Source organism: Cinclus cinclus, chromosome 32 (genome assembly GCF_963662255.1).
Source record: "Cinclus cinclus chromosome 32, bCinCin1.1, whole genome shotgun sequence".
NCBI classification, from domain to species: Eukaryota; Metazoa; Chordata; class Aves; order Passeriformes; family Cinclidae; genus Cinclus; species Cinclus cinclus.
Window position 1 is genome coordinate 1,710,597 of NC_085077.1, and position 27,751 is coordinate 1,738,347.

The 27,751-nt window shown below is 59.6% G+C and overlaps 1 protein-coding gene across 1 annotated transcript; it reads left to right on the forward strand.

Moving 5' to 3' along the window:
- Positions 1-1,159: 1,159 nt before the first annotated feature.
- C3 (complement C3) lies at positions 1,160-26,179 on the forward strand. The gene is made up of 40 exons (XM_062511787.1): positions 1,160-1,251; positions 2,468-2,660; positions 4,430-4,589; positions 5,033-5,103; positions 5,202-5,296; positions 5,388-5,470; positions 5,551-5,641; positions 6,206-6,308; positions 6,683-6,803; positions 7,005-7,120; positions 7,685-7,831; positions 8,825-9,037; positions 9,120-9,314; positions 9,874-10,035; positions 10,212-10,341; positions 10,795-10,866; positions 11,344-11,544; positions 12,001-12,166; positions 12,649-12,734; positions 13,564-13,703; positions 13,799-14,011; positions 15,359-15,425; positions 15,875-15,961; positions 16,061-16,264; positions 17,093-17,168; positions 17,248-17,407; positions 18,213-18,308; positions 18,404-18,554; positions 19,046-19,209; positions 19,756-19,914; positions 20,559-20,709; positions 20,824-20,875; positions 21,220-21,307; positions 22,104-22,190; positions 22,613-22,718; positions 23,226-23,315; positions 23,707-23,793; positions 24,245-24,328; positions 24,766-24,901; positions 25,914-26,179. The coding sequence occupies exons 1-40, from the start codon at positions 1,160-1,162 to the stop codon at positions 26,053-26,055; spliced, it is 5,037 nt and encodes a 1,678-aa protein (XP_062367771.1). The 3' UTR covers positions 26,056-26,179.
- The last annotated feature ends 1,572 nt before the right edge of the window (positions 26,180-27,751 follow it).

Below are 27,751 nucleotides of genomic sequence, written 5' to 3' on the forward strand. Positions count from 1 at the left end.
CCAGGTAGCCTGGACATGGTGGCCCAGGAGGTCACACAAAGGATCCAGGTAGCCAGACGTGGTGGCCCAGAAGGTTGAGGGGAGATCCAGGTGGCCTGGAAATGGTGGCCCAGGAGGTCCCAGGTGGTGTCCAGGTGGCCGGATGTGGTGGCCCAAGAGGTCCAGGAGGGGTTCAGGTGTCCAGATCCTGTTGGGGGTCTCAGGATGAACCCAGGTGTTGGGGTCCTACCAAGGTTTTGGGGTTGACCCAGCTGCAGGTGGGACCCAGATGTCCAAGCCCTACCAAAGGCCCAGGAAGTGACCCAGGTCCTTTCAGGGGTCACACAGGTGTCCAGATCCAGGTATCCAGGTCCTACCAGGGGTCCAGGAGTTGACCTGGGACCCATCAGGGGTCTCAGGTGGGACCACCCAGGTGTCCAGGTCCTTTCAGGTGTCTCAGGTGTCACTCGGGTGTCAGATCCAGGTGGACCTCAAGTCCAAGTCCTACTAAGGGTCCAGGAGGTCACCCTTGTCCTTTCAGAGGTCACCCAGGTGTCCAGGTCCTTTCAGGTGTCTCAGGTATCACCCAGATGCCCAGATCCAGGTGGGCCCCAGGTGTCCAAGTCCTACCAAAGTTCCAGGAGATCACCCAGGTCCTTTCAGTGGTCACAGGTGGGACCGCCCAGGTGTCCATGACTTACTGAGGGTGAGGGTCTCAAGGAGGACCCAGCAGCGTCCCCCCAGTGTCCCCTGTCGCGACCCCCCCTCGGGTGTCCCCGCCGATGTCGCAAGCCCCGAGGTGGCCCCTCGCCAGCGCCTTCCCCGAAATGAGGAAGGACCTCGCATCCCGGCAGCCCCTCCCCCACACCACGGGGGGAGGGGGGCAGGGGGCCCCCAACCCCCACCCAGGGGCACCCAAGGGTGCGGGACCCCTCCCCCAGCCAGTGCCACCCCCCTTGGCACAGGGAGGTCCGGGGGTCCCGGTGGTGTCACCCCACCCCCACCCAGGTGGCCGCAGGTGGCCGGAGCCCCTCCCCCCCCCCCTTCCCCCCCCACCCATGGGTGGGCCCAGGGCTCGGGTTACCCATTAACCACCGGGGCCACCATAAAGGGACCCCCAACTCCCCCCCCATCTCCCGGCCAGTGTCGCTGTCGCTGTCCCCGTCCCCTCCCTGCGGCCATGGGGGCTCCGGCTCTGACCCCCCCCGGCCTCCTCTTCCTCCTCGGCCTCGGCCTGGTGGTGCTGCTCGGGACCCCCGCCCGCGGCCAGCTGTGAGCGATTGGGACCCCCCCACCTATCCACCCATGGGACCCCCACCCACTCATGGGACCCCCCCCACCTATCCACCCATGGGACCCCCCAAACCATGGGACCCCCCATGGAATCCCCATTTTTGGGACCCCCACATCCATTCATGGGAGACCCCCAATCCATGGGAACCCTCCCCAGACCATGGGACACCCCCACCTATGAGACCCCCATGGAATCCCCGTTTTTGGGGACCCCCCTCATCCATGGGACCCCCATGGGATCCCCATTTTTGGGACCCGCCCCCCATTTTTGGGACCCCCATGGAATCCCCATTTTTGGGAACCCCCCATTTTTGAGACCCCCGTGGGATCCCCATTTTTGGGACCCCCCCATTTTTGGGACCCCCGTGGGATCCCCATTTTTGGGACTCCCCCCCATTTTTGGGACCCCCATGGGATCCCCATATTGGGACCCCCCCATCCATAGGACCCCCATGGAATCCCCATTTTTGGGACCCCCCCCCCCCATCCATGGGATCCCCCCATCAAATCCTCTATTTTGGAACCCCCAGGATCCCCCTCCCGCGCCTGTGGGACCCCCAAAAATCGCCTCTTTCGGAATCCCCCAAACTTTGGGATCACCACCCCTCAAAAATCCCATCACCCACCATGGGCCCTCCCCATATCCGGGATCCCCCAAAATCTCAAATCTGCCATTGACCCCCTAAACCCAAATGTAATGGGGGATTTGGGGTGTTAGGGGGGGACTTGGGGTGCAGTGGGGACAGATTTGGGGTGAAATGCGGGGATTTGGGGTTGTTTCAGCCCCATGGGGCAGATCAGGGGGTTCATGGGGTCCCACGAGATCCCCAAGGTGACATAGGGACAGATTTTGGGGTTTGGGGGTGCTGTGATGTCTTCAAGGTGACACAGGGACAGATTTTGGGGTTTGGGGGTGCTGTGATGTCTTCAAGGTGACACAGGGACAGATTTTGGGGTTTCTGTGTGCTCTGAGGTGACATAGGGACAGATTTTGGGGTTTGTGAGTTCTGAGGTCCTCCATGGGGACAGATTTTGGGGTTTCTGGATGCTCTGAAATTCCCAAGGTGTTGTGGGGACAGATTTTGGTGTTTCTGGATCCTCTGAGATCCCCAAGGTGTTGTGGGGACCGATTTTGGGGTTTGTGGGTCCTGTAACCCCACCCTAGGACCCCATGACAGCCCCGCGGTGTCCCCAGGGTGACCATGGTGACCCCGGCCGTGCTGAGGCTGGAGACGGACGAGCTGGTGGTCGTGGAAGCCCCTGGACTGACCACGGCCACCGAGGCCTTGCTGCTGGTCCAGGACTTCCCCCAGAAGCGCCAGGTCCTGTTCCAGACCCGCGTGGCCCTGAGCCCGGCCGAGGGCATGATGGCCACTGCCACCATCAAGGTACGATGTCACTGTCACCGACCCCGCCCCGGGTCACTGTCACCACCCCCTGGTCACTGTGAGGGGTCATTGTCACAGCGGTCACTGATCACGAGGGGAAACTGCGGCTGAACCCTGGACCGGGGGTGGGGAATGGCCGGAGGGTGGGGGAAGGGGAGGTGGTCACTCCTGGTGTCCATGGGGAGTGGTCACTCCTGGTGTCCATGGGGAGTGGTCACTCCTGGTGTCAATGGGGGGTGGTCACTCCAGGTGCCCATGGGGGTGGTCACTCCTGGTGCCCATGCGAGTGGTCACTCCTGGTGTCCATGGGGGGTGGTCACTCCTGGTGTCCATGGGGAGTGGTCACTCCTGGTGTCCATGGGGGGTGGTCACTCCTGGTGTCAATGGGGGGTGGTCACTGCTGGTGCCCATGCGAGTGGTCACTCCTGGTGTCCATGGGGGGTGGTCACTCCTGGTGTCCATGGGGGGTGGTCACTCCTGGTGTCCATAGGGAATGGTCACTCCTGGTGCCCATGGGGAGTGGTCACTCCTGGTGTCCATGGGGTGGTCGCTCCTGGTGCCCATGGGGAATGGTCACTCCAGGTGCCCATGGGGGGTGGTCACTCCAGGTGCCCATGGGGGGTGGTCACTCCTGGTGCCCATGGGGGTGGTCACTCCTGGTGCCCATGCGAGTGGTCACTCCTGGTGTCCATGCGAGTGGTCACTCCTGGTGTCCATGGGGGGTGGTCACTCCTGGTGTCCATAGGGAATGGTCACTCCTGGTGTCCATAGGGAATGGTCACTCCTGGTGCCCATGCGAGTGGTCACTCCTGGTGTCCATGGGGGGTGGTCACTCCTGGTGCCCATGGGGGGTGGTCACTCCTGGTGTCCTTAGGGAGTGGTCACTCCAGGTATCCATGGGGGGTGGTCACTCCTGGTGTCCATGGGGGTGGTCACTCCTGGTGTCCATGGGGAGTGGTCACTCCTGGTGTCCATGGGGGGTGGTCACTCCTGGTGTCCATAGGGAATGGTCACTCCTGGTGCCCATGGGGAGTGGTCACTCCTGGTGTCCATGGGGTGGTCACTCCTGGTGCCCATGGGGAATGGTCACTCCAGGTGCCCATGGGGGGTGGTCACTCCAGGTGCCCATGGGGGGTGGTCACTCCTGGTGCCCATGGGGGTGGTCACTCCTGGTGCCCATGCGAGTGGTCACTCCTGGTGTCCATGGGGGGTGGTCACTCCTGGTGTCCATAGGGAATGGTCACTCCTGGTGTCCATAGGGAATGGTCACTCCTGGTGCCCATGCGAGTGGTCACTCCTGGTGTCCATGGGGGGTGGTCACTCCTGGTGCCCATGGGGGGTGGTCACTCCTGGTGTCCTTAGGGAGTGGTCACTCCAGGTATCCATGGGGAATGGTCACTCCTGGTGCCCATGGGGGTGGTCACTCCTGGTGTCCTTGGGGAATGGTCACTCTTGGTGCCCATGGGGGATGGTCACTCCTGGTGTCCATGGGGGATGGTCACTCCTGGTGCCCATGGGGGTGGTCACTCCTGGTGTCCATGGGGGATGGTCACTCCAGGTGTCCATAGGGAATGGTCACTCCTGGTGCCCATGGGGGTGGTCACTCCTGGTGTCCTTGGGAACTGTCCCTGCTGTCCTCAGCTCCATTTTCTGGACATGGCTGTCACCTGATGTCCCCTGTCCTGTCCCTGTTGGTATCCCCAGTGTCCCCTGTCCCCACAAGTGTCCCCTCTCCCTGTGGATGTCCCCAGTGTCCCCTGTCCCCACAGGTGCCGGCCAAACTGCTGCCGCAGGGTCAGGGGAAGCAGTTTGTGACGGTGACAGCGCAGGTGGCCACGGTGACACTGGAGAAGGTGCTGCTGGTGTCCCAGCAGAGCGGCCACATCTTCGTGCAGACCGACAAACCCATCTACACACCTGGGTCCACAGGTGAGCACCTGGGGACATCTGGGGACACCTGGGGATGCTGCGGGGATAGGGACACTGTGGGGACATGGTGGGGATGGGGACACTGTGGGGACATCTCAGAGGGATGGGGACAGCCCCAGGGCTACTGGTGAGCATGCAGGGACACCTGGGGACACCTGGGGTCCCCTCCCAGTGCTGGGTGTTCCCAAGTGTCCCCTCATCTTCTCCCCAGTGTCCCCTCCCAGGGCTGGGTGTCCCCAAGTGTCCCCTCATCTTCTCCCTAGTATCCCCTTCCAGGGCTGGGTGTCCCCATCCCCATACTCACCTTGTCCCCAGTGTCCTCTCCCAACGCTGGATGTCCCCAGTGTCCCCTCACCCTGTCCTTGTCCTCTCTCATCTTGTCCCCAGTGTCCCCTCACCCTGTCCTTGTCCCTGCTCACCTTGTCCCTTGTGTCCCCTCCCAGTCCTCTGCCGCCTCTTCACCGTGGACCACCTCATGAAGCCAATGGCCAAGACGGTCATCGTGGAGGTCAAGGTGCGTGCCCTTGGGTGACACAGGGGTGACATGGGGCAGGGGGCGGGTGACACGGTGCCACCCGTGCCACCGTCCCCACCCTGCGCGTGTCCCCTCAGACGCCTGACAACATCATCATCAAACAAGTCTCGGTGTCGTCCCCGATGAAAACCGGGATCCTGTCCCTCAACCACAACCTGCCCGAGGTTGTCAGGTGGGTGTCACCTCCCTGCACCGTGCTGTGGTGACCTGGGGACACCCCCAGAGCTGTCACCTCAATGTCACCTCTCTGCCACCTCTTCCAGCTTGGGCATGTGGACAATTTCGGCCAAATTCGAAGATTCTCCGGATCAGGTTTTCAGCACCCAGTTCGAGGTCAAGGAATACGGTGGGTGCGGGGTGGGGGGGTGGGACCATGGGGACTGTCCCCAAGGGGTGGCATCGGTGTCACCGGTGTCACCCCTGCAGTGCTGCCGAGCTTTGAGGTGGCCCTGGAGCCTGAGGAGAAGTTCCTGTACATCGACCGCCAGGAGGAGTTCCGGGTGTCCATCCTGGCCAGGTGACCCCAGAAGTGTCCCCTTTGGGGTCACACCTGCATGGGGGACAGGGACAGGGGACAGGTCTCCTCTGCTGCTGCCCCTGGGGGTGGCACGGGGACAGGTAGGAGAGTGTGGGGGTGACATGGTGACATCGGTGGTGGTGGTGGCAGGGATGGCGTGACATGAATAGGGGTGACAGGATGGGGACAATGAGGTGACAGAATGGTGTGTGAGGACAGGAGCAGCAGGGATGTGTTGGGGACACGGTGGCATGGTGACACGATGATACGGTGACATGGTGGCCTGTCCCCAGATAGCTGTGGGGGCAGGAATGGCAGTAATGGTGAATGTGCAGGGGACAAGGTGACACAGTGACATGGTGACACACTGACACAATGACACGGTGACACGGTGACATGGTGACACGGTGACACAGTGACATGGTGACACAATGACACGGTGACACGGTGACATGGTGGCTGTCCCCAGGTAGCTCTGGGGACAGGAATGGCAATAATGGGGATGCGCAGGGGACACGGTGACACAGTGACACGGTGACATGGTGACATGGTGGCTGTCCCCAGGTACCTGTACGGGAAGCGCCTGGAGGGGACGGCCTTTGTCCTCTTTGGGGTCATGGTGGACGACGAGAAGAAGAGCATCCCCCAGTCCCTGCGACGCGTGCAGGTGAGCCTGGCACTGTCCCCAACCCTGTCCCTGGCACTGTCCCCAACCCTGTTCCTGTCCCTGGCACTGTCCCCAACCCTGTCCCTGTCCCAGTGCCCAACTCTCTCCCTGTCCCTGGCACTGTCCCCAGCCCTGTCCCTGACACTGGCACTGTCCCCAGCCCTGTCCCAGCACCCAACCCTGTCCCTGTCCCCATCCCTGTCCCCACTCCTGTCCACATTCCCTTGTTCTTGTCCCTGTCCCCATCCTCTGTCCCCATTTCCATCCCCTGCCCTGTCCCTGTCCCCATTCTTGCCCCTGGCTGTCCCCAGGATGCTGACACTGAAGCTGTGCTGTCCCCGACCCTGTCCCCAACCCTGTCCCCTTGTCCCCAGGTGCAGGACGGTGACGCCGAGGCCGTGCTGTCCATGGCGCACCTGCGCGAGCGCTTCCGCAACCCCCAGGAGCTCGTGGGACACTCCCTCTATGTCACTGTCACCGTCATCACCGAGTCAGGTCTGTGTGGGGACATGGGGGGACAGGGACAGCAGGACAGGGGACAGGGACAGTGAAGGAATACAGGGGACACGGGGCACAGGGAGGACATGGAGGGCCAAGTGATGTTGGGGACATCTAGGACCACCCAGGGGCAATTCCTGGCCAGGGGACAGGGAGACAGGGACCCCAGGTGACATGGCCACTGCGGTGTCCCCACAGGCAGTGACATGGTGGAGGCACAGCGCGGTGGCATCCAGATCGTGACGTCCCCCTACAGCATCCACTTCACGCACACCCCCAAGTACTTCAAGCCAGGGATGCCCTTTGACCTCACGGTTGGTGACGTATTGGGGACAGCAGTGGCCCAGGGTGGTGGCACAGGGCCCACGGGGTGTCGTGGCCTGGGATGGGGACATGGCACAGCTGGGGTTGGGGGTGGAGAAGTTGGTCCCTGGGTGATGTCTCTGTGTCACCTGAGAGGGGCTGGGGACCGCGGGCTGTCCCTGTGTCACTGGGATGGCCCTTCCTGGTGTCCCAGTGCCACCACTCCTTCCCAGTGTCCCCTTCCCAGTGCCACCACCCCTTCCCAACATCATTGTCCCTTCCCAGTGTCCCTTCATGGTGCCACCACCCCTTCCCAGTGTCCCCTTCCCAGTGCCACCACCCCTTCCCAGCATCATTGTCCCTTTCCCAGTGCCACCACCCCTTCCCAGTGTCCCTCCCCAGTGTCCCCTTCCTGGTGCCACCACCCCTTCCCAGTGTCCCTTTCCCGGTGCCACCACCCCTTCCCAGTGCCCCTTCCCAGGGTCCCTTCCCAGTGCCACCACCCTGTCCCAGTGTGCCTTCCCTCACTTCACATCCCCATGTAACATCCCCACGTGCCCCGGTGTCCCTTCCAGGTTTATGTCACCAACCCCGACCAGTCCCCAGCCCCACGTGTCACCGTCAAGGCCGATGGCTTCCCAGACCTGGTGTCCACCCAGCGCGATGGCACGGCCAGACTCGTGCTCAACATGCCGGCCAACAAGGACAGCATCCCCATCACTGTGAGTGGGGACACCATGGTGGCACCAGGGTGGCTGAGGGGATGGGGAAGTGTCCTGGTGGCTTGAGATGTCCAGAGTGACCCATGGTTGTGGTCACCAAGGGTCAGGACAGAAGGATTGGGGGACCAGGATGGGCTGGACACCCATGGTGGTCATCCAAGGGTCATCCTGGTCAGTCATTGTTGGCCAAAAACTGGGATGGTCAAAGTTGAGGTGACTGGTGGTCAAGATGTCCAGAGTGACCAAGGATTGGGGCTGTCCTGGTCACCACTGGCCAAAGGCAGGACAGCCTAGGTCACGCTGACCATGGTGGCCAACTCAATTGGATTGACCAAGACATCAGAGTGACCAATGAACAGATGTCCCAGACACTGGTGGAGGTGTCCACAGTGGTCAGCTGTCCATAGTGGCGTGTGGCCAGGGTGACCAGTGTCCAGGAACTGGGATGGCCAAAACCAGGGAGACAAAAGTGGCCAAGATCCTGAGGATGGCCACCAGCCAAGGTCAGGGGGACCATGGTGGTTGAGTGGCCAAGACATTGATGGTCAGCTTGACCATGGAGATGGTCACCAAGGACCAGGGCACCAGGAAGGGGCAGGGAGACCATGGCAGACAAGACTTCCGTGGTGGCCAATCCCTTTGTGGTGGCCAAGATCTCCATGACGGCTGAAACCTCCATGTTGGCCAAGGCCTCTTACAGTGGCCAAGACCTCTACGGAGAGCAAGATTTCTAGGGTGGCCAAGGCTTTCATGGTGGCCAAAATCTCCGTGATGACCAACACACCTCCACAATGGCCAAGACCTCTGTGGTGGCCAGGATCTCCAGGGTAGCCAAGACCTCCACCGTGGCCAAAATCTCCATGATGACCAACACCCTTCCATGATGGCCAAGACCTCTATGGAACCTCTATGGTGGCCAATCCCTCCACAATGACCCCACCCTGGCCCACGTCCCTCCCTGCTGACCGAGTGCCACCGTGTCCCCTGTCACAGGTGCGGACGGCCCAGGCGGGGCTGCCCCCGGAGCGCCAGGCCTCACGGCAGATGACGGCCGAGGCCTACCGCAGCCAGGCCGGTTCTGGCAACTTCCTGCACCTGGCGGTGGCCATCACCGAGCTGCAACCTGGGGACAACCTGGCCGTCAACTTCCACCTCAAAACCAGCAACAACAATGTCCGCAACTCTGTCCCGTTCTTCACCTACCTGGTGGGTAGCCGTGGATGACCGCTGCTCCCCCAGCTTGACCACCTGAACGTCCAGGTGGCCACTGAGCTCGTTTTTCTCACAGATCATGAGCAAAGGGCGCATCCTCCGAGCTGGCCGGCAGCTGCACGAGGCCGGCCAGAGCCTGGTGACCATGACCCTGCCGGTGACTCCCGAGCTCATCCCCTCTTTCCGCATCGTGGCCTATTACTACGTCCTGCCCGGCGAGATCGTGGCCGACTCCGTCTGGGTAGACGTCAAGGACACCTGCATGGGCACCGTGAGTGTCCCCCGCTGGCCCCAGGGGGTGGTCAAGGGGTCTTGGAGACATTGGATGAACCTTGGTGGTGGCTGGAGTGATCCTTGAGGTAGCCCTTGAGGGGTCCGGGAGGTTTTGGACATGCTTGGGGGAGCTTGAGGGATTTCGGAGGTCCTTGAGGGGTTAGGGAGGTCCTTGAGGGTTTGGGGGGTCCTTGAAGGGTTTGGGTGGTCCTTGAAGGGTTTGGGAGGTCCTTGAGCGGTCTGGGGGGCCTCAAGGACTTGGGTGGCTCTTGAGTGACTTGAGGAACTTTTGGAAGGGTTTGGGGGGCCCTTGAGGGACCTGGGTGGCCCCTGGTGGGGATTTGGTGTCACTTTGGGTGGCTTTGGACACTCCACGAGGAGCTCAGACATCTCCTGGGTGGCCCTGGTGACCCAGTGATGGCCCAGACACGAAGCCCATGGCCACCAACAGCACCTGGAGGTCCAAACTTTGTGTCCCCTGTGGTGGTGGGGGGGACAAAGGTGGCTTTTGGAGGCACCCTAGGGACATCACCCCCCCTCCCCCGTGTCTGTGGCAGCTGGTGGTGAAGGGGGCGACAGAAGGTGACAACCGTGTCCACGAGCCGGGGACACCGATGAGGCTGCGCATCGAGGGTGACCACAAGGCCCACGTGGGGCTGGTGGCTGTGGACAAGGGGGTCTTCGTCCTCAGCAAGAAGAACAAGCTCACCCAGACCAGGGTGGGTGGCCCTGTCCTCGATGTCCCCATGGTGGGACGTGGCCATCATGGCCGTCCTCAGCATCCCCTGGTGGTGACCATCTTGGTTGTCCCTGTCTCCTGGTGGTGGCCGTCACAGCTGTCCTGCTGTCCCCAAGTGGTGGCAGTGGCTGTCACAGCTGTTCCCTATGGGCCCAGGTTTGGGACACAGTGGAGAAAAGTGACATCGGCTGCACGCCGGGCAGCGGCAGGGACAACGTCGGGGTCTTCGCGGACGCTGGCCTGAGCCTGGCAACCAACATCAAGGTCACCACCCCCCAGCGGTCAGGTAGGACCGGCTGGGACAGCTGTGGTGGCACCCTGGGGACAGGGGGTGGCACCTTGGGGATGGGGCAGGTGACAGGGGATGGTGGAGGAGGTGACATTCAGGGATGGGGGAGGTGACATCTCAGGGATGGGGGAGGTGACACGTCAAGCGTGTGGCACCTCAGGGACAGGGGATGTGACACCTTGGGGATGGGGGAGGTGGCATTCAGGGGTGGCAGAGGTGACATATCAGGAATGGGGAAGGTGACACTTTAAGGATGTGATGTCACCTGGATGATGGTGATGGTGACACCTCCAGGATGTGACATTTCAAGAATATGGCAGTGTGACACCTCGGGGATGGGGGAGGTGACATTCAGGGACAGGGGAGGTGACACCTCAAGGATGAGGCAGTGACCCTGAACCTTGGGAGGTGACACCATGGGGTCCTGACCGGTGTCCCCTCTGTCCCCAGAGGTCCGGTGTCCCCAGCCTGCCAAACGCAAGCGCCGCTCGCTGGCACTCGCCGAGTACAAGGGCACCAAGGGTAGGTGGCACTGGGAGTGTCCCTTGTCCCCAGGAGCACTGGGGGTGTCCCATGTCCCCAGGAACCCTGTGGCCTCCTGTGCCCCTGGAATCACCTTGTTCGATGTTCCCAAGGTCACCAGGGTGTTCCTTGTCCCCTGAAGGTGCTGAAGTGTCCCATGTCCCTGAGGGACACCAGTGCCCCATGTCCCAAAGGCCACCAGAGTGTCCCCTTATCTCAAGGACCACCAGTGTCCCATGTCCCACACCCCCGAGGTCCCTATTCTCGAGATCCACCAGAATGTCCTATGTTCCAAAGGCCACCAGAGTTTCCCATCCCCAAAAAGCCACCAAAGTGTCCCACACTCCCAAGAGCCACCAGTGTTCCACAGCCCCAAGAGCCACCAGAGTGTCCCACACCCCCGAGGTCCCCATTCCCGAGGTTCCCAATCCCAAGAGCCCCCAGGGCCGGTCCCAGCCCTGTCCCGGTGTCTGGCAGTGGCCGAGTACTCGGACAAGCTGGAGCGGAAATGCTGCGAGGACGGGATGAGGGACAACCCTATGGGGCACAGCTGCGAGAAGAGGAGCGAGTACATCCAGGAGGGCGAGTCCTGCGTCCGTGCCTTCCTCGACTGCTGCAGATACATCAAGGCCAAGAGGGACCAGCAGAACGTGTCACCCAGCACTGGGCTGGCCAGAAGCAAGTGTTGGGTCATGGGAGGGGGTGGGACAAGGTTGGGGGTGGTTGGGGGAACCTCGGGTGGAGCTTGGGTGGAAATTGGGAAGGTCTTGGGTGGGTTTTGGGTGTTCCTTGGAGAACCTCAGGTGAAATTGAGGAATTTTTTGTGAGCGAAGTTTGGGTGAAGGTCAGGTGTTCCTTGGGGTGTTCCTTGGGTGTTCCTTGGGGAAGGTCAGGTGACCCTCAGGCATTCCTCGGGTGTTCCTCGTGTGGAGTTTGGGTGAAGGCTGGGAGGGTCTTGGGTGGGGTTTGGGTGTTCCTTGGGCATCTCTTGTGATCCTTGGGCAACCTTCGGATGAACATTGGGCAATGCTTGAGTGGCAGTTGGGTGACCTTACTTGGTCAAGACAAGGGGTGGCACCGGGGTGGCACCGGGGTGACACTGAGTGACGCTGGGGTGATACCGGCTCTGCTCAGGGCTCGGAGCCCTGGGGCCACGTTCGAGAGGGCCGATGCCACCACCCCCAGGCCAGGAGGAGGACGATCTGTTCTCGCCGGACGAGGACATCGTCTCACGGAGCCTCTTCCCCGAGAGTTGGCTGTGGCAGGTGGAGCAGCTGACGGAGCCACCCAATGATCTGGGGTGAGCCTGGACCTCCTGTCCCACCACCCTGGGGTCCCCCATCCAGCTCGGACATCTCTGGGGACCAGTTATGGTCACCCCAAATCCAGACAAAGGTCATTGATGACCTCCTGGTCCAGAATCAGGGTTTCTTGGAGGGGTCATCTCCAAGCTCTCCTGGTCCTGCTTGGGGGTCTGTGGGTTTGGGACATCTTTGGGGTTTGGGGAAGTCCCACAGTGGGTTTGGGACATCTTTGGGGTTTGGGGAAGTCCCACAGTGGGTTTGGGACATCTTTGGGGTTTGGGGAAGTCCCACAGTGGGTTTGGGACATCTTTGGGGTTTGGGGAAGTCCCACAGTGGGTTTGGGACATCTTTGGGGAAAAGGGGAAGTCCCACTGTGGGTTTGGGACATCTTTGGGGAAAAGGGAAGTTCCCTGGTGACACCCCCTGAGCCTGGCCTGGGATGGGCCATGACCTCTTTGGTCACTCCTGTCCTCTCCAGGGTCTCGGCCAAGACGCTGCCCGTGTACCTGAAGGACTCCATCACCACCTGGGAGGTCCTGGCCGTCAGCCTCTCCCCCTCCAAAGGTATGGGGTCATGGAGGATGAGGGGGCTTCTTGGGGTCCCCAAACTTTGTGGGGGAGTCCCTGAGACCTGAAGGGTCCCCTAAAGCCTGGATGGGTTCACTGGGACTTGAGGGATCTCCAAAATCTGAGGGGGACATGCCCCAGAGCTTGGTGGACATCCTTGGGATTTGAGGGATCTCCTTGGGGCTTGAGGGATCTCCTAAGCTTTGGGGGAATTCCATGGGATTCAAGGGGTCTTCTAAACTTGGGAGAACTGTGTGGGGTTTGTTGGATCCCCTAAACCTTGTGAGGACTCCTTGGATCTTGAGGAATCTCCCAAAACCTTGGGGGGAGTCCATGGAACTCGAGGGATCTCCTAAACTTTGGGATTCAAAATTCCTAAACCTTAGGAGGACTCTGGGGTCTTGATGGACCCCCTAAACCTTGGGAAGATCCCACAGCTCTTGATGAATCCCCAAAACCTTGGGAGGACTCCTTGGATTCTGATGGATCTCCTAAACCTTGGGAAGATCCCACAGCTCTTGATGTATCCCCAAAACCTTGGGAAGATCCCACAGCTCTTGATGTATCCCCAAAACCTTGGGAAAAACCCACAGCTCTTGATGGATCTCCTAAACCTTGGGAAGATCCCACAGCTCTTGATGGATCTCCTAAACCTTGGGAAGATCCCATAGAGCTCTTGATGGATCCCCAAAACCTTGGGAAGATCCCACAGCTCCTGCTGGATCCCCAAAACCTTGGGAGGACTCCCTGGCCTTCCTCTGAAGGCCTCAGGGCTGCCTCGGGGATGTGCAACACCCCCCAAAGCCCCGCCTGTCCCCAACCCCAGGGTTGTGCGTGGCCGACCCTTACGAGATCACGGTGCTGAAGGAATTCTTCATCGACCTCCGCCTGCCCTACTCGGTGGTGAGGAACGAGCAAGTGGAGATCCGCGCCATCCTCTACAACTACTGGCTGCACGACATCACGGTCGGTTGGGGACTTTTTTTTTTTTTTGGTGGGGGTGGGAATGCCGCCGTCACCCGGTCCCGGATTCCGAGCGCGACGTCTCCGTCCCCATCCAGGTGAGGGTGGAGCTGGTGTACAACCCCGACCTGTGCAGCCCTTCCACGGCCAAGCAGCGCTACCAACAGGTGCTGCGCATGAAGGCCGAGTCCTCGCGCACCGTGTCCTTCGTCATCGTCCCCCTCAAGCTCGGCCTGCTCGACATCGAGGTCAAGGCCGCCGTCCGTAACCAGTACGTGGGCGATGGCGTCAAGAAGAAGCTCCGAGTCGTGGTAAGTGGCCATGGAGGTGTCACCTCCATTCCTCAGGTGTCCCCAGCGTGGTGGCCGGGTCCACCACGCACCAGGTGTCACCCGTGGTGTCCCCAGGTGGTCAGTGTGTGGCCGGTCCGGTTTGATACTCTTATTGAGTTAATATTTTGATTTGATATACTTATTGATTTTATAAATTGTTATATTTTGATTTAATATTTTGATTTTATATTTTGATTTAATATTTTGATTTTATATTTTGATTTTATATTTTGATTTAATATTTTGATTTTATATTTTGATTTTATATCCATGTTGATTTAATATTTTTATTCAATATATTAATTGATGATCTAAAGGGGCTTACCAAGGTCAGCCTGACCATGGGACTTGAAACCCTTATCGATTTAATATTTGTATTTAATATTTTAATTTATTTAATGTTTTGATTTGATACCCTTATTGATTTAATATTTTTAGTCAATTTCTTCATTGATCATCTGGACAGGATCAGGCTGACCATGAGAATTGATACCCTTATTGGTTTATTATTTTGACTGGATACCCTTATTGATTGAGTATTTTGATTTTATATCCTTATTGATTCAATATTTTGATTCAATACCCTTATTGATTCAATATTTTGATTCAATACCCTTAACAATTTAATATTTTGATTCAATATCCTTATTAATTTAATATTTTAGAAGGACCAGGGTAGGGATTGTCCTCCCGTGCTGGCCACACCTCAAGTGCCGTGTCCAGTTCTGGGACCCCCAATTTGGGCTGGACACTGAGGGGCCGCAGTGTGTGCAGAGAAGGGTGTGGAGCACAAGTCCTGTGAGGGAGCTGGGATTGTAAATTTTGGAGAAGAGGAGGCTCAGGGGAGACCTCATCCCTCTCCAGGAGGGTCCGGACAGGTGGGGGTCAGGCTCTTCTCCTGGGTGACCACTGAGAGGACAGCAGGACATGGCCTGAAGCTGCCCAGGAGAGCTTTGGGTTGGACATTAGGAAGAAGTTCTTCACAAAAGGGTGGTCAGGGAACATCCAGGGAGGTGGTGGAGTCACCGTCCCCAGAGATGTTTAGGACTGGATGTGGCACCCGGTGCCACCGTCCGGGTGACAAGGAGACGTTGGGTCACAGGTTGGACTCGATGACCTTTTCCAATCTGGTCGATTCTGGGATTCACCCTGGGATGGAGGATTGTCCCATCAGGACGGCCAAGTGTGGTCTCCTGGGGTTGTCCCCGTGTCACTGGGGAGTGCTGGTTTATACTGGGAGGCCTTTCCTGGCTGGTCCAGAGGGGTCGGGATGGGGAGGACCCCAGACCCAGCCCCACCTTCAGTACCGGACTCTGCCCCGGGCAGCCCGAGGGGATGCGGCTGGAGAAGACGGTGAAGATCGTGGAGCTGGACCCTCAGAACAAGGGAGTCAGTGAGTGACATCTCTGGGGACAAGGGACACACCACTACGGGTCGGGGACATCTCTGGGGACAAGGGACACCCTGCTGTGGGTCTGGGACATCCTTGGGGACAAGGGACACCCCAGTGTGGGTCGGGGACATCTCTGGGGAGAAGGGACACCCCAGTGTAGGTCGGGGACATTTTTGGGGACAAGGGACACCCCAGTGTGAGTCGGGGACATTTTTGGGGACAAGGGACACCCCAGTGTGGGTCGGGGACATCTCTGGGGAGAAGGGACACCCAACTGTCGTCTGGGACATCTTTTTGAGGACCCTGGAGGTCCCGCTGTGTCTCTGGGACATCTCAGGAGACAAGGGACACGCTGGTGTGGGGTGGGGCTGGGTCACCTCAGGGTTGAGCATTTTGGGGTGAGGAGATGGGGAAGATTTGGGGTCACCCACATCCACTCCACTCCACAGACGGGGTGCAGGAGGAGCGGGTGAAGGCCGCAGATCTCTCGGACATCGTCCCCGACACGGAGTCGGAGACCAAAGTCAGCATCCAGGGTGAGCACCAAGGAGGGGACACCTGGGGACAACCCAGGGGGAGGGAGGGGACAGGGGGGGCATCCTCGGGTGTGACACAGGGGTGTTCTTCCGGCCCAGGCAACCCCGTGTCCATCATCGTGGAGAAGTCCATCGATGGGGACAAGCTGAAGCACCTGATTGTGACCCCGTCGGGCTGCGGCGAGCAGAACATGATCGCCATGACCCCCACGGTCATCGCTGTCCACTACCTGGACAAGACCCTGCAGTGGGAGAACTTCGGCGTCGACCGCCGCGCTGGGGCCATCGAGCTGATCAAGAAAGGTGGGAACAGCCCCAAAAGGGGTAGGAACGACCTCAAAAGTGGTGGGTTTGTCCCCCCAAAAGGGGTGGGATTTGTCCCCAAAAGTGGTGGGATTTTTTCCCCAAAAATGGTGGGATTTTTTTCCTCAAAAGTGGTGGGATTTGTTCCCAAAAGTAGTGGGATTGTCCCCAAAAGTGGTAGGATTTTTCCCCAAAAGGGGTGGGATTTGTCCCCAAAAGTGGTGGGATTTGTCCCTTGCTATCTTCTCTCAGGTCATCCTCTGGGGTGGTGCAGAAGGTCACCACTCTGGGTGGGGTGATGCCAGTTTGGGGTTTCCAGAGTTACTGGTTTGTACTGGGATGGGCTCCATAGTGGGTTGGTGGCCCTGAGGGTTCCTCAGCTTGAGTGGGTGATCGTTTGTGTTGGCCAATGGTTGAGGGTGTTGGTGGCCTGAGGCCACCACTGGCCACTTCTCTCATTGACCAATGACTGAAAGATATTGGTGGCCTGAGGCCATCACTGGCCACCCCTTGTGCTGGCCAACAGTTGGAAGCCCTTGGTGGCCTGAGTCCACTGCTGGCCACCCTTCACAGTGACCAGTGGTTGGAGGCCATTGGTGGCCAACCCTTGTGTTGACCAAAGGTTGGAGGCCATTGGTGGCCTGAGTCCACCATGGCCACTGCTTACATTGACCAGTGGTTAGAAGCCATTGGTGGCCAACCCTTGTGTTGACCAAAGGTTGGAGGCCATTGGTGGCCAACCCTTGTGTTGACCAATGGTTAGAAGCCATTGGTGGCCTGAATCCACCACTGGCCACCCGTGGCATTGACCAACCATCTCCTCCACAGGTTACACCCAACAGTTGGCCTTCCGCAAGCCCGACAGCTCCTATGCCGCCTTCATCAACCGCCCCTCCAGCACCTGGTGAGGGTCCCGCCGCCACCGCCACCACCCGGCCCAGGTGACAGGACTGGATGTGACGGTCAGGTGTGTCCCTCCCCAGGTTGACTGCCTACGTGGTCAAGGTGTTCGCCATGGCCAAGAAGCTGGTGGACATCGAGCACGGCGAGATCTGCGGCCCCATCAAGTGGCTCATCCTCAACAAGCAGAAGCCGGACGGGGTTTTCCAGGAGGACGCGCCCGTCATCCATAAGGAGATGGTGGTAGGGGGACACCGGGACCCTGTCACTGCTGGTGGCCAAAGTTTGGGGGGACCTCGGGTGGGGGTTGGGTGAAAGGTGGGAGTTTTAGTGTGGGTTTTGGGGGAAGGTCTGGTTAACTTTGGGCCTTCCTTGGGTGTTTTTTGGGTGTTTCTGGGGTCATTTTGGGTTGTTTTGGGAATTTTTATGGCATTTCTTGGGTGTTCCTTGGACTTTCCTTGGGTGAAGATCAGGTGAACCTCAGGCACTCTATGGGTGTTTTTTGGGTGGTTTTGGGTGTTTTTTATGGCGTTCCTTGGGCATTCCTTGGACTTTCCTTGGGTGAAGATCTGGTGAACTTTGGGCACTCTTTGAGCGTTCCCTGGTTGAAATTTGGCTGGGTTTTGGGTGTTTTTTGGGTGTTTTTTTCTGCGTTCCTTGGCCTTTCCTTGAGTGAAGACCAGGTGATGGTCAAACATTCCTTAGGTGTCCTTAGAGTGTTTGTTTGGGTGTCCCTTGGATGTCCTTTAAGTGTCCCTTGGGTGTCCCTTTGGACGTCCCTTGGATGAAGTTTTGATGTCCCTTGAGTGTCCCTTGGGTGTTTTTTTGGGTGTCCCTTGGGTGTCTCTTGAATGTCCCTTGGGTGATTTTTTGGGTGTCCCTTCAGCATCTCTTGGATGTTCTTTGGGTGTCCCTTGGGTGTCCTTTGATATTTTTTTGATGTCCCTCAGACCAGTCTAGGACAGATCTTTGGAATGAGCTGCTGGGAGATCCCCAAGCACTGGGAAAATCCCGATCCCGATGTTTTTCCCCTTTTTTTCCCCCACAGGGAGGTTACCAAGGCGCCGAGCCTGAGGTGTCCCTCACCGCCTTTGTCCTCATCGCCCTGAAGGAAGCACGGGACACCTGCAAGGACCACGTCAACGTGAGTGACCCCACGTGGGGACAGGGACATTCCTGAGGTGCCAGGCCCTCAAGGAAGCCACCTGAGATCCCAAATTTTCCATCCTTCCTTCCCAGAACTTGGATGAGAGCATCGACAAAGCCGCCGGCTTCCTGGCCCGGCGCTACGAGCAGCTGGCTCGGCCCTACACGGTGGCCCTGGCGTCCTACGCGCTGGCCCTGGCCGGGAAACTCAAGAGCGAGAAGTTCCTCATGAGGCTCTCCAAAGGTGACACCTCAAGAGAAGGGTCAAAGTTGGGGTGAAAAGAGGTGGTTTTGGGTCTTCATGAGGTTCTCCAAACGTGACACCTCAAGGGGGGGGTCAAAACTGGGGTCAGGAAAAGTGGTTTTGGGTCCTCCTGAGGTTCTCAAAGGTGACATCTCACCTTGGGATTAAGAGGATTGAAACTGGATCAGGGGAGGTGGTTTTGGGCTCTCCTGAGGTTCTGAAGATCTGAATCCTCACCCAGCTTGGAATTTGGGGTCAGGGGAGGCAGTTTTGGGTCCTCCTGAGGTTCTCAAAGGTGACATCTCACCTTGGTGTTAAAAGGGTTGAAATTGGGATCAGGGAAGGTGGTTTTGGGTTCTCCTGAGATTCTCCAGAAGCAGTTTTGGATCCTCCTGAGAGGACACCCCACCCCGGGTTTACAATTCGGGGGCTGGGCTGAGATGGCCGTGGGGTCCCTGGTGGCTGACGGGACATCCCCGATGTTCCCACAGGTGGAGCCAGCTGGGAGGAGCACAACGCCCGCACCTACAACATCGAGGGCACATCCTACGCCCTGCTGGCCCTGCTGCAGATGAAGAAGTCGGAGCTGGCCGGGCCGGTGGTCCGGTGGCTCACCCAGCAGAACTACTACGGAGGGGGCTACGGCTCCACCCAGGTGGGACAAGGGACACGCCCCACCCCAGGCACCCGTGGGGACATCTCAGGGGCACCTGGTGGCACTGGGGGTGACAAGGGTGGGGGTTGTCGTTTTGGGGATGTCTTTGGTGGCACAGGAGCTCAAAGGTCACTGAGAAGCATTTGGGGGTGCTCCAGCCGATGTCCCCAAGTCATCGTGTCCCCTCAGGACACCCAGGAGCCCTTGTGGTCTCTCCACCTAGTGTCCCCAAGTTGTGGTGACATCGGTGTCCCCTCAGGACACCCAGGAGCCCTTGTGACCTCTCCATGAGTGTCCCCAAGTCCTGGTGACCCTGATGTCCCCTCAGGACACCCAGGAGCACTTGTGGCCTCTCCTCCCAGTGTCTCCAAGCCCTGGTGACACTACTGTCCCCTCGGGCCACCAGGGCCATCCAGAAGCCCCTGTGGACCCTCCAGCTGGTGTCTCCAAGCCTTGGTGACACCACTATCCCCTCGGGCCATCCAGAACCCCTTGTGACCTCTCCACAAGTGTCCCCAAGCCCTGGTGACCCTGATGTCCCCTCAGGCCACCATCCTGGTGTTCCAAGCGCTGGCCCAGTACCAGGTGTCCGCGCAGGCCCAACAGCAGCTGGAGCTGGATGTGTCGGTGCTGCTGCCGCGCCGCGCCAGCCCGGTCAAGTACCGCATCGAGAACCGCAACGCGCTGGTGGCACGCTCCACCGAGGTACCTGTCACTGTCACTGTCGCATCTGGGTGTCCTCGTGACCTGGGATAATTCTGTCCCATCACAGTGGCCACCATTGTCTTTGTCCCCTCCATGTCCCCTCCGTGTCCTGTCACCTCTGTGTCCTCTCAAGGTTTGGGGTGTCTCAGGATGACCTTGTCCCCTCCCTGGAATGTCCTTGTCACCTCCATGTCCCAGCTTGGCCTTGTCCCCTCCATGTCACCTCCATGTCTCAGGCTGACTTTGTCCCCTCTGTGTCCTCTCATGGCTTGGGATGTCCCAGCCTGACCTTGGTCTTGTCCCTTGAGTGTCCTTGTCACCTCCACGTCCCAGGATGACCTGGTCACCTCCATGTCCCAAGCTGACTTTGTCCCCTCTGTGTCCCCTCTGTGTCCTCACAAGGTTTGGGATGTCCCAGTCTGGCCTTGTCCCCTCCCTTGCTGTGACCTGCAATGTCCCTGTCACCTCCCTGTCCTCCTCATCTCCGCGTCCCCTCCGTGTCCTTCAGTGTCCCTGTGCCCTCTATCTCTGCCACTCCCTCTGTGTCCTGCCTGTCCCTTCTGTGTCCCCTCCATGTCCCCACATATCCCCTGTCCCTCCTGGGGATGTCCCCTGTCCCCTCCCATCGTCCCCTGTCCCCTCAGACCAAGCTGAACGAGGACTTCACGGTGAAGGCCGAAGGCGTGGGCAAGGGGACAATGACAGTGGTGACCGTATACCATGCCAAGGTCCCTGAGAAGGACAACAAATGTGACAAATTCGACCTGAGCGTGGACGTGGAGGAGGTGGACACGGGTGAGTCCCCAACTGTCCCCTCCCCTGTCTTTGCTGTGTCCCCCCGAGCCACTCCCCGTGTCCCCTGTGTGTGCCCCGAGTCCCCTTCGATGTCCCCTCGTTGTCCCCACCCAGGCAAGGAAGAGGAGGACGTCATCAGGTCTATCAAGATCACCATCTGCACTAGGTGGGGACATTGGGGACAGTGGGGACAGTGGGGGGACAGTGGGGACATTGGAGACAGCAGGGACAGGGAGGGGACATTGGGAACAGGGACATTGGGAGATAAGGTGGGGACATTGGGGACAGGGACATCAGGGATAGGATGGGGACACTGGGGACAGGGAGGGGAATGGGAGGGAGAGACATTGGGGACATCAGGGACAAGGATGGGGACACTGGGGACAAAGAGTGCTCAGACCAGCCTTGTCCCGTGGGGACCTTTGGGTATGGGGACATCGGGGAGGGGGATGTTGGGGACACTGCGGGGCTTGGGGACAGGGAGGGGTGGCCTCAGCCTTGTCCCCACAGGTACCTGGACACCGTGGATGCCACCATGTCCATCCTGGACGTGTCCATGCTCACGGGCTTCTCACCGGACGTCCAGGACCTGAGGAGGGTCAGTGTGGGGACATGGGGACATCGATGGGGACACATGGGGACACCGGGTAGGGGGGACATGGGGACACGCAGGGGGACCTGGGTGAGACGAGGACCCCTTGTCTCTGTGCCATCGTGTGTCACCATGTCCCCACACTGTCACATGTGTGTCCTTGTGTCCCCACACTGTCACATGTGCGTCCTTGTGTCCCCACATCCCCATTGTCCTTGTGTGTCCCCATGTGTCCAGTGTCACTGTGACCCTGTATGTCCCCTGTGTCACTCTGTCCCTGGTGTCCCTGCGTGTCCCCCCATGTCCCCCATACCCTGTGTCACTCTGTTCCCGGTGTCCCTGCATGTCCCCCTGTGTCCCCACGTGTCCCCCATGTCCCTCTGTCCCCACGTGTCCCCCTGTGGCCCCCATGTCCCCCTGTGTCCCCCATGCCCCATGTCACGCTGTCCCCACGTGTCCTCCTGTGGCCCCCATGCCCCGTGTCACACTGTCCCCACATGTCCCCCTGTGTCCCCCATGCCCCATGTCACGCTGTCCCCACGTGTCCTCCTGTGTCCCCCATGCCCCATGTCACGCTGTCCCCACATGTCCCCCTGTGGCCCCCATGTCCCCCTGTGGCCCCCATGTCCCCCTGTGTCCCCCATGCCCCATGTCCCTCTGTCCCCACGTGTCCCCCTGTGGCCCCCATGTCCCACTGTGGCCCCCATGCCCCGTGTCACGCTGTCCCCACGTGTCCCACTGTGGCCCCCATGTCCCCCTGTGGCCCCCATGCCCCGTGTCACGCTGTCCCCGCTGTCCCCAGCTGTCCGAGGGGGTGGACAGGTACATCTCCAAGTTCGAGCTGGACCAGGCCAAAGAGCGGAGCAACGTCGTCATTTACCTGGATAAGGTGGGGACACTGGGGACATTGGGGGTGGGGATGGGACAGGACAGGAATGGTGACGAGGACAAGATGGGACAATGACAAGGTGGGACAGGGAGGGGATGGGGACATGATGGGACGGGGTGGGGACAAGATGGGACAGGATGGGGACAAGACATCACAAAGACCAAGATGGAGCTGGGGACGGGAGAGGGACAAGGCAGGGACAGGGACACAGCTGGGGTTGGGGACATGGCTGGGGACAGGACCAGGTGGACTGGGGAGGCGATTCAAAGCCTGAGTGCCACGCCAGTGACCCCTGTCCCCATGTCCCTGTCCCTGTCCCCTGTCCCGTCCCCTATCCTTGTCCCTGTCCCCATATCCCTTGTCCTTCTGTCCCCATGTCCCTGTCCCCTGTCCCCTGTCCCTGTCCCCGTTGCTGTCCCCAGGTGTCCCACAAGGCCCAGGAGTGTTTCACCTTCAAGGCCCACCAGCGGTTCCAGGTGGGGCTGATCCAGCCCGCGGCCGTCAGTGTCTACAGCTACTACAGCATCGGTGGGTCACCTGTGTGTCACCTGTGTGTCACCTGTGTGTCACCTGGGTCACCTGGGTCACTGTGTCACCTGGGTCAGTGGGTCACCTGGGTAACTGTGTCCCAGGGTCACCTGTGTGTCACCTGTGTGTCACCTGTGTCACTGTGTCAGTGGGTCACCTGTGTCACCTGGGTCACTGTGTCACTTGTGTCACCTGTCCCTGCGTCATCTGGGTCACCTATGTCACCTGGGTCACCCCCATGTACCCTATGTGTCACCTGTGTCACCTCTGTCACCTGTGCCAGCTGTGTCACCTGGGTTACCTGTATCACCTCTGTCACCTCTGTCACATGTCTCTTGGGTCACCTCTGTCACCTGTGTCTCATGTCACCTGTGTCAACTGTCACCTGCATCACCTCTGTCACCTGTGTGACCTGTGTGACCCCTGCCACCCGTGTCACCTCTGTGTGACCTCCACGCCCCTGGGTGATGTCCCGTGCTGTCCCCTGATGTCCCCACGTCCCCACAGATGACCGCTGCACCCGGTTCTACCACCCGGACAAGGAGGGAGGGAAACTGAACAAGATCTGCCAGGGGGACGTTTGTCGCTGCGCCGAAGGTGACACTGGGGACGCGGGGAAAGCAGGGACACGGGGACAGACAGCCCTGGCGGGGCGGGGACACGTCACAGCCATGGTGGAAACGTGTCACGGTCATGATGGGACAAGCCACAGCCATGGTGGGACACGATGTCACGTGTCACGGCTGTGAGGGGACATGTCCCTGCCATGATGGGACAAGTGACATGTCCCTGTCGCAGCCAGGATGAACACGTGTCATGGCCACAATGGGACATGCCATGGTCATGATGGGACACGTCACAGCCATGGTGGGACACGGTGGCACAATGTCACATGTCACGGCTGTGATGGGGACACGTCCCTGCCACAGTTGACCTTGTCGTGGCTCTGTCCCCGTGATGTCCCCGTGATGTCCCCGTGTCCCCACAGAGAGCTGCTTCAAGCGGCAGGAGCAGGCCGAGGCCATCACCGTCAACCAACGCATCGAGCGTGCCTGCGAGCCCGGGGTGGACTTCGGTGGGACATGGGGACAATGGGGACATTGGAGACAATGAGGGGATATTGGGGACAGTGAGACATTGGGGACAATGTGGACATTGGGGACATTGGGGACATTGGGGACAGCAGGGACATGGGAGGACATTGGGGACATTGGGGATGTTGAGGGATTGGGGACAATGGGGACATTGGGGACAATGAAGGGATATTGGGGACAGTGAGACATTGGGGACAATGGGGACATCGGGGACATTGGGGACATAGTGGGATTGGAGGCAATTGGGACATTGGTGGCATTGGGCATATTGGGGACAGTGGGGACACTGGGGACATCAGGGGGATTGGGGACATGGGGGTCATTGGGGACATTGGGTGATAAGTGCTCATGGCTATTGGAGTTAGGGACGTTGGGGACATGGCAGGGCCACCCTGGCGGGGGTGACAGCGCTGTCCCCGTGTCCCCTGGCAGTGTACAAGGTGAGGCTGGAGGCCCGAGAGGAGACCCCGTCCCACGACAATTACATCATGAAGGTCCTGTCGGTCATCAAGATGGGTACGGCCACTGCAGGGTGGGGACAAGGCCACTGTGGGGTGGGGACAAGGCCACCTTGGAGGGACATGGTGGGGGTCACCTGCAGCTGGGGACACTCAAGTGGGCCGGCTGGGGACAGCCAGGTGGGGTGAATGTCACCCAGGTGGGGCTGGTGTCACCCGGGTGGGGTTGGTGTGACTCAGGTGGGGCTGGTGTCACCTGGGTGGGTCGGTGTCACTCCCCTGGGGTCGGTGTCACCCAGGTGGGGTTGGTGTCACCTGGGTGGGTCGGTGTCACCCTCCTGGGGCTGCTGTCACCCAGGTGGGTCGGAGACCCCCAAGGCTGGTGGCAAATCTGGAGGGACCTGGTGCCACCACGGCTGGTGCCACCAGGGGGGTGGAGCCACCACAGCTGCCCTGGTTGGGGGGGTGGAGGTGACACGGTGACATGGTGACCAGGCACGGACGAGGACCCCACCGGGAGCAACAGGATCTTTGTGAGCCACCAGCAGTGCAGGGACACCCTGAAGCTGCGCAAGGGACAGGACTACCTGGTCTGGGGACAGGCCAGCGACCTCTGGGTCACCGGCAGACAGTAGGGACACGGGGGGACACGGGGGGACACGGGGGGACACGGGGGGGGACACGGGGGGACACGGGGGAGGACATGGGGGGACACGGGGGGACACGGGGGAGGACACGGGGGGACACGAGGGGACACGGGGGAGGACATGGGACATGGGACAGGGACACTGGGATGGGGACGAAAGGGACAGGGGGACCCGGGGATGGGGGACACTGGGACTAGGGAGGAGGGACAGAGGGACACAGGGACAGCAGGGGTGACATGAGGGTGGGGGGACACAGGGACAGGGGAACAAAGGGGTGGGGGAGACAAAGATTGGGGGACATGGGGATGGGGGACATGGGGACACGGGGACAGTGGGGGACAAGGACAGAGGGGACAGGGAGGGACAGAGGGATGGGGGGGACACAGGGACAGGGGACACAAGGACCAAGGAGGGCATGGGGACACTTGAGGGGACACGGGACACAGGGACGGGGGAGGACACAGGGACGGTGACACGGGATAGGGACAGAGGGGACAAGGAGGAGATGGGGACAGGGAGGGACACGGGAGGGAGATGGTCCCCAGTGTCCCCATTGTCCCAAATGTCCCCAATATCCCCATTGTCCCCAAAGTCCCCACTACCTCTATTGTCCCTATTGTCCCCGCTGTCCCCACATCTGTCCCTGTGTCCCCACGTCTGTCCCCATGTCCCCACATCTATCCCCGTGTCCCCACGTCTGTCCCCATGTCCCCACGTCTGTTCCCACACCTGTCCCCGTGTCTCCACGCCTGTCCCCATGTCCCCAAACCTATCCCCATGTCCCCACACCTGTCCCCACACCTATCCCCAGTGTCCCCACACCTGTCCCCCTGTCCCCACACCTGTCCCCGTGTCCCCACGCCTGTCCCCACACCTATCCCCATGTCCCCACACCTGTCCTCACGCCTATCCCCATGTCTCCACACCTATCCCCGTGTCCCCACACCTGTCCCCACACCTGTCCCCGTGTCCCCACACCTGTCCCCGTGTCCCCAGCTTCTCGTACCTGATTGGGAAGGACACGTGGCTCGAGGAGTGGCCCTCGGAGGCCTCGTGCCAGGACCCGGCCCTGCAGGCTCGCTGCCAGGACTTCATCGAGTTCGCCGAGGCCATGACGCTCTTCGGCTGCCCCAGCTGAGTCCCCAACCCCACCCCAGGGTGTCACCTCACCCTCGGGTGTCACCCCATCCTCGGGTGTCACCGCTATCCGGTCACCTTGTGTCCCCTCCTCCCCCTTTTGTTTGTGTGGTTTTTTTGGTTGGATTTGGGGTTTTTTTTTGTTTTGTTTTTTTTTTTTTTTTTTTTGGTTAAAAAAAGTCATTTCTGAGCACCTGGCTTGGGGTGTCTGTGGTGGGGGGGACACGTGGGGGGGAGTGGGGACACCGGAGGGGACATGGGGACATGATAAGGGACACGGGGACATCACAGGGGACACAGGGACACGATAAGGGATATGGGGACACAATAAGGGACACAGGGACACAATAAGGGACACAGGGACACGATAAGGGACATGGGGACATGATAAGGGACATGGGGACGTCACAGGGGACACAGGGACACGATAAAGGACATGGGGACACAATAAGGGACACAGGGACACAATAAGGGACACAGGGACACGATAAGGGGCACGGGGACATGATAAGGGACATGGGGATGTCACAGGGGACACGGGGACACAATAAAGGACATGGGGACATCACAGGGGACATGGGGACATGATAAGGGGCATGGGGACACCAAAGGGGACATGGGGACACCAAAGGGGACATGGGGACATCATGGGGGTCATGGGGACATCACAAGGAACATGGGAACATGGTAAGGGACACGGACATGATAAGGGATATGGGGACACCAAAGGGGACACGGGGACACCACAAGGGACATGGGGACATGATAAGGGGAATGGGGACACCAAAGGGGACACGGGGACAGTAAAGGGGACATGGGGACATCATGGGGGTCACGGGGACATCACAAGGAACATGGGGACACCTGAGGGGACATGGGGATATCACAGGGGTCATGGGGACATCACGGGGGTCATGGGGACACTAAAGGGGACATGGGGACATGATAAGGGACACGGGGACACCACAGGGGACACAGGGACACCAGAGAGGTCAAAGGACCCCCAAACCCTGTGCCCCACATTTCCCACCCCAAACTCTGCACCCCAAATTCTGCACCCCGAATTCTTCACCCCAAATTTCCCAACCCCAAATTTCCCACCCCAAATTTCCCACCCAAACCCCCCACCCCAATTCCTGCACCCCGAATTCTGCACCCCAAATCCTCCACCCCACATTTCCCACCCCGATCCCAGCCCCTGCAGTTTCCAGAATTTTCTGGAGCTTTTTCTGGTACCCGGAGCTCAGAAATGTGGGGTACAGGAGGTTTTTTGGGGGGGGGACAAATTTGGGGGATCTGGAGCAAATTTGGGGCTCGGGGTGGGGGTATTGGGGTGTCCTGGGGAAAATTCTGGGGGGAATCTGGGGCAAATTTGGGAAATGTGGGGAAAACTGGGGTGGCCTTGGGGGAAGTTTGAGGGGACATGGGGCAAATTTGGGGGATTCTGGGGTAAATTTGGGGGAGTCTGGGGCAGATTTTGGGGTATTTGGGGCAAAGTTTGGGGTATTTGGGGTAAATTTGGAGTTTCTGGAGGGCAAATTTGGGGGATTTTCCCAAATTTGGGGGAGTCTGGGGTTAAATCTGGGGGTTGTGGGGCAAATTTTGGGGATTCCAGGATAAATTTGGGGGACCCCTGTCAAATTGGAGGGACTGGGGCAAATTTGGGGGATCTGGAGCAAATTTTGGAGTTTCTGGGG

Coding starts and splice junctions, on each gene's coding strand:
- C3 (XM_062511787.1), top strand. CDS start 1,160: ATGGGGGCTCCGGCTCTGACCCCCCCCGGCCTCCTCTTCCTCCTCGGC. Junction 12,735..13,563: donor CAGCCTCTCCCCCTCCAAAG/GTATGGGGTCAT, acceptor CCCCAACCCCAG/GGTTGTGCGTGGCCGACCCT. Junction 21,308..22,103: donor ACGTCCAGGACCTGAGGAGG/GTCAGTGTGGGG, acceptor CGCTGTCCCCAG/CTGTCCGAGGGGGTGGACAG.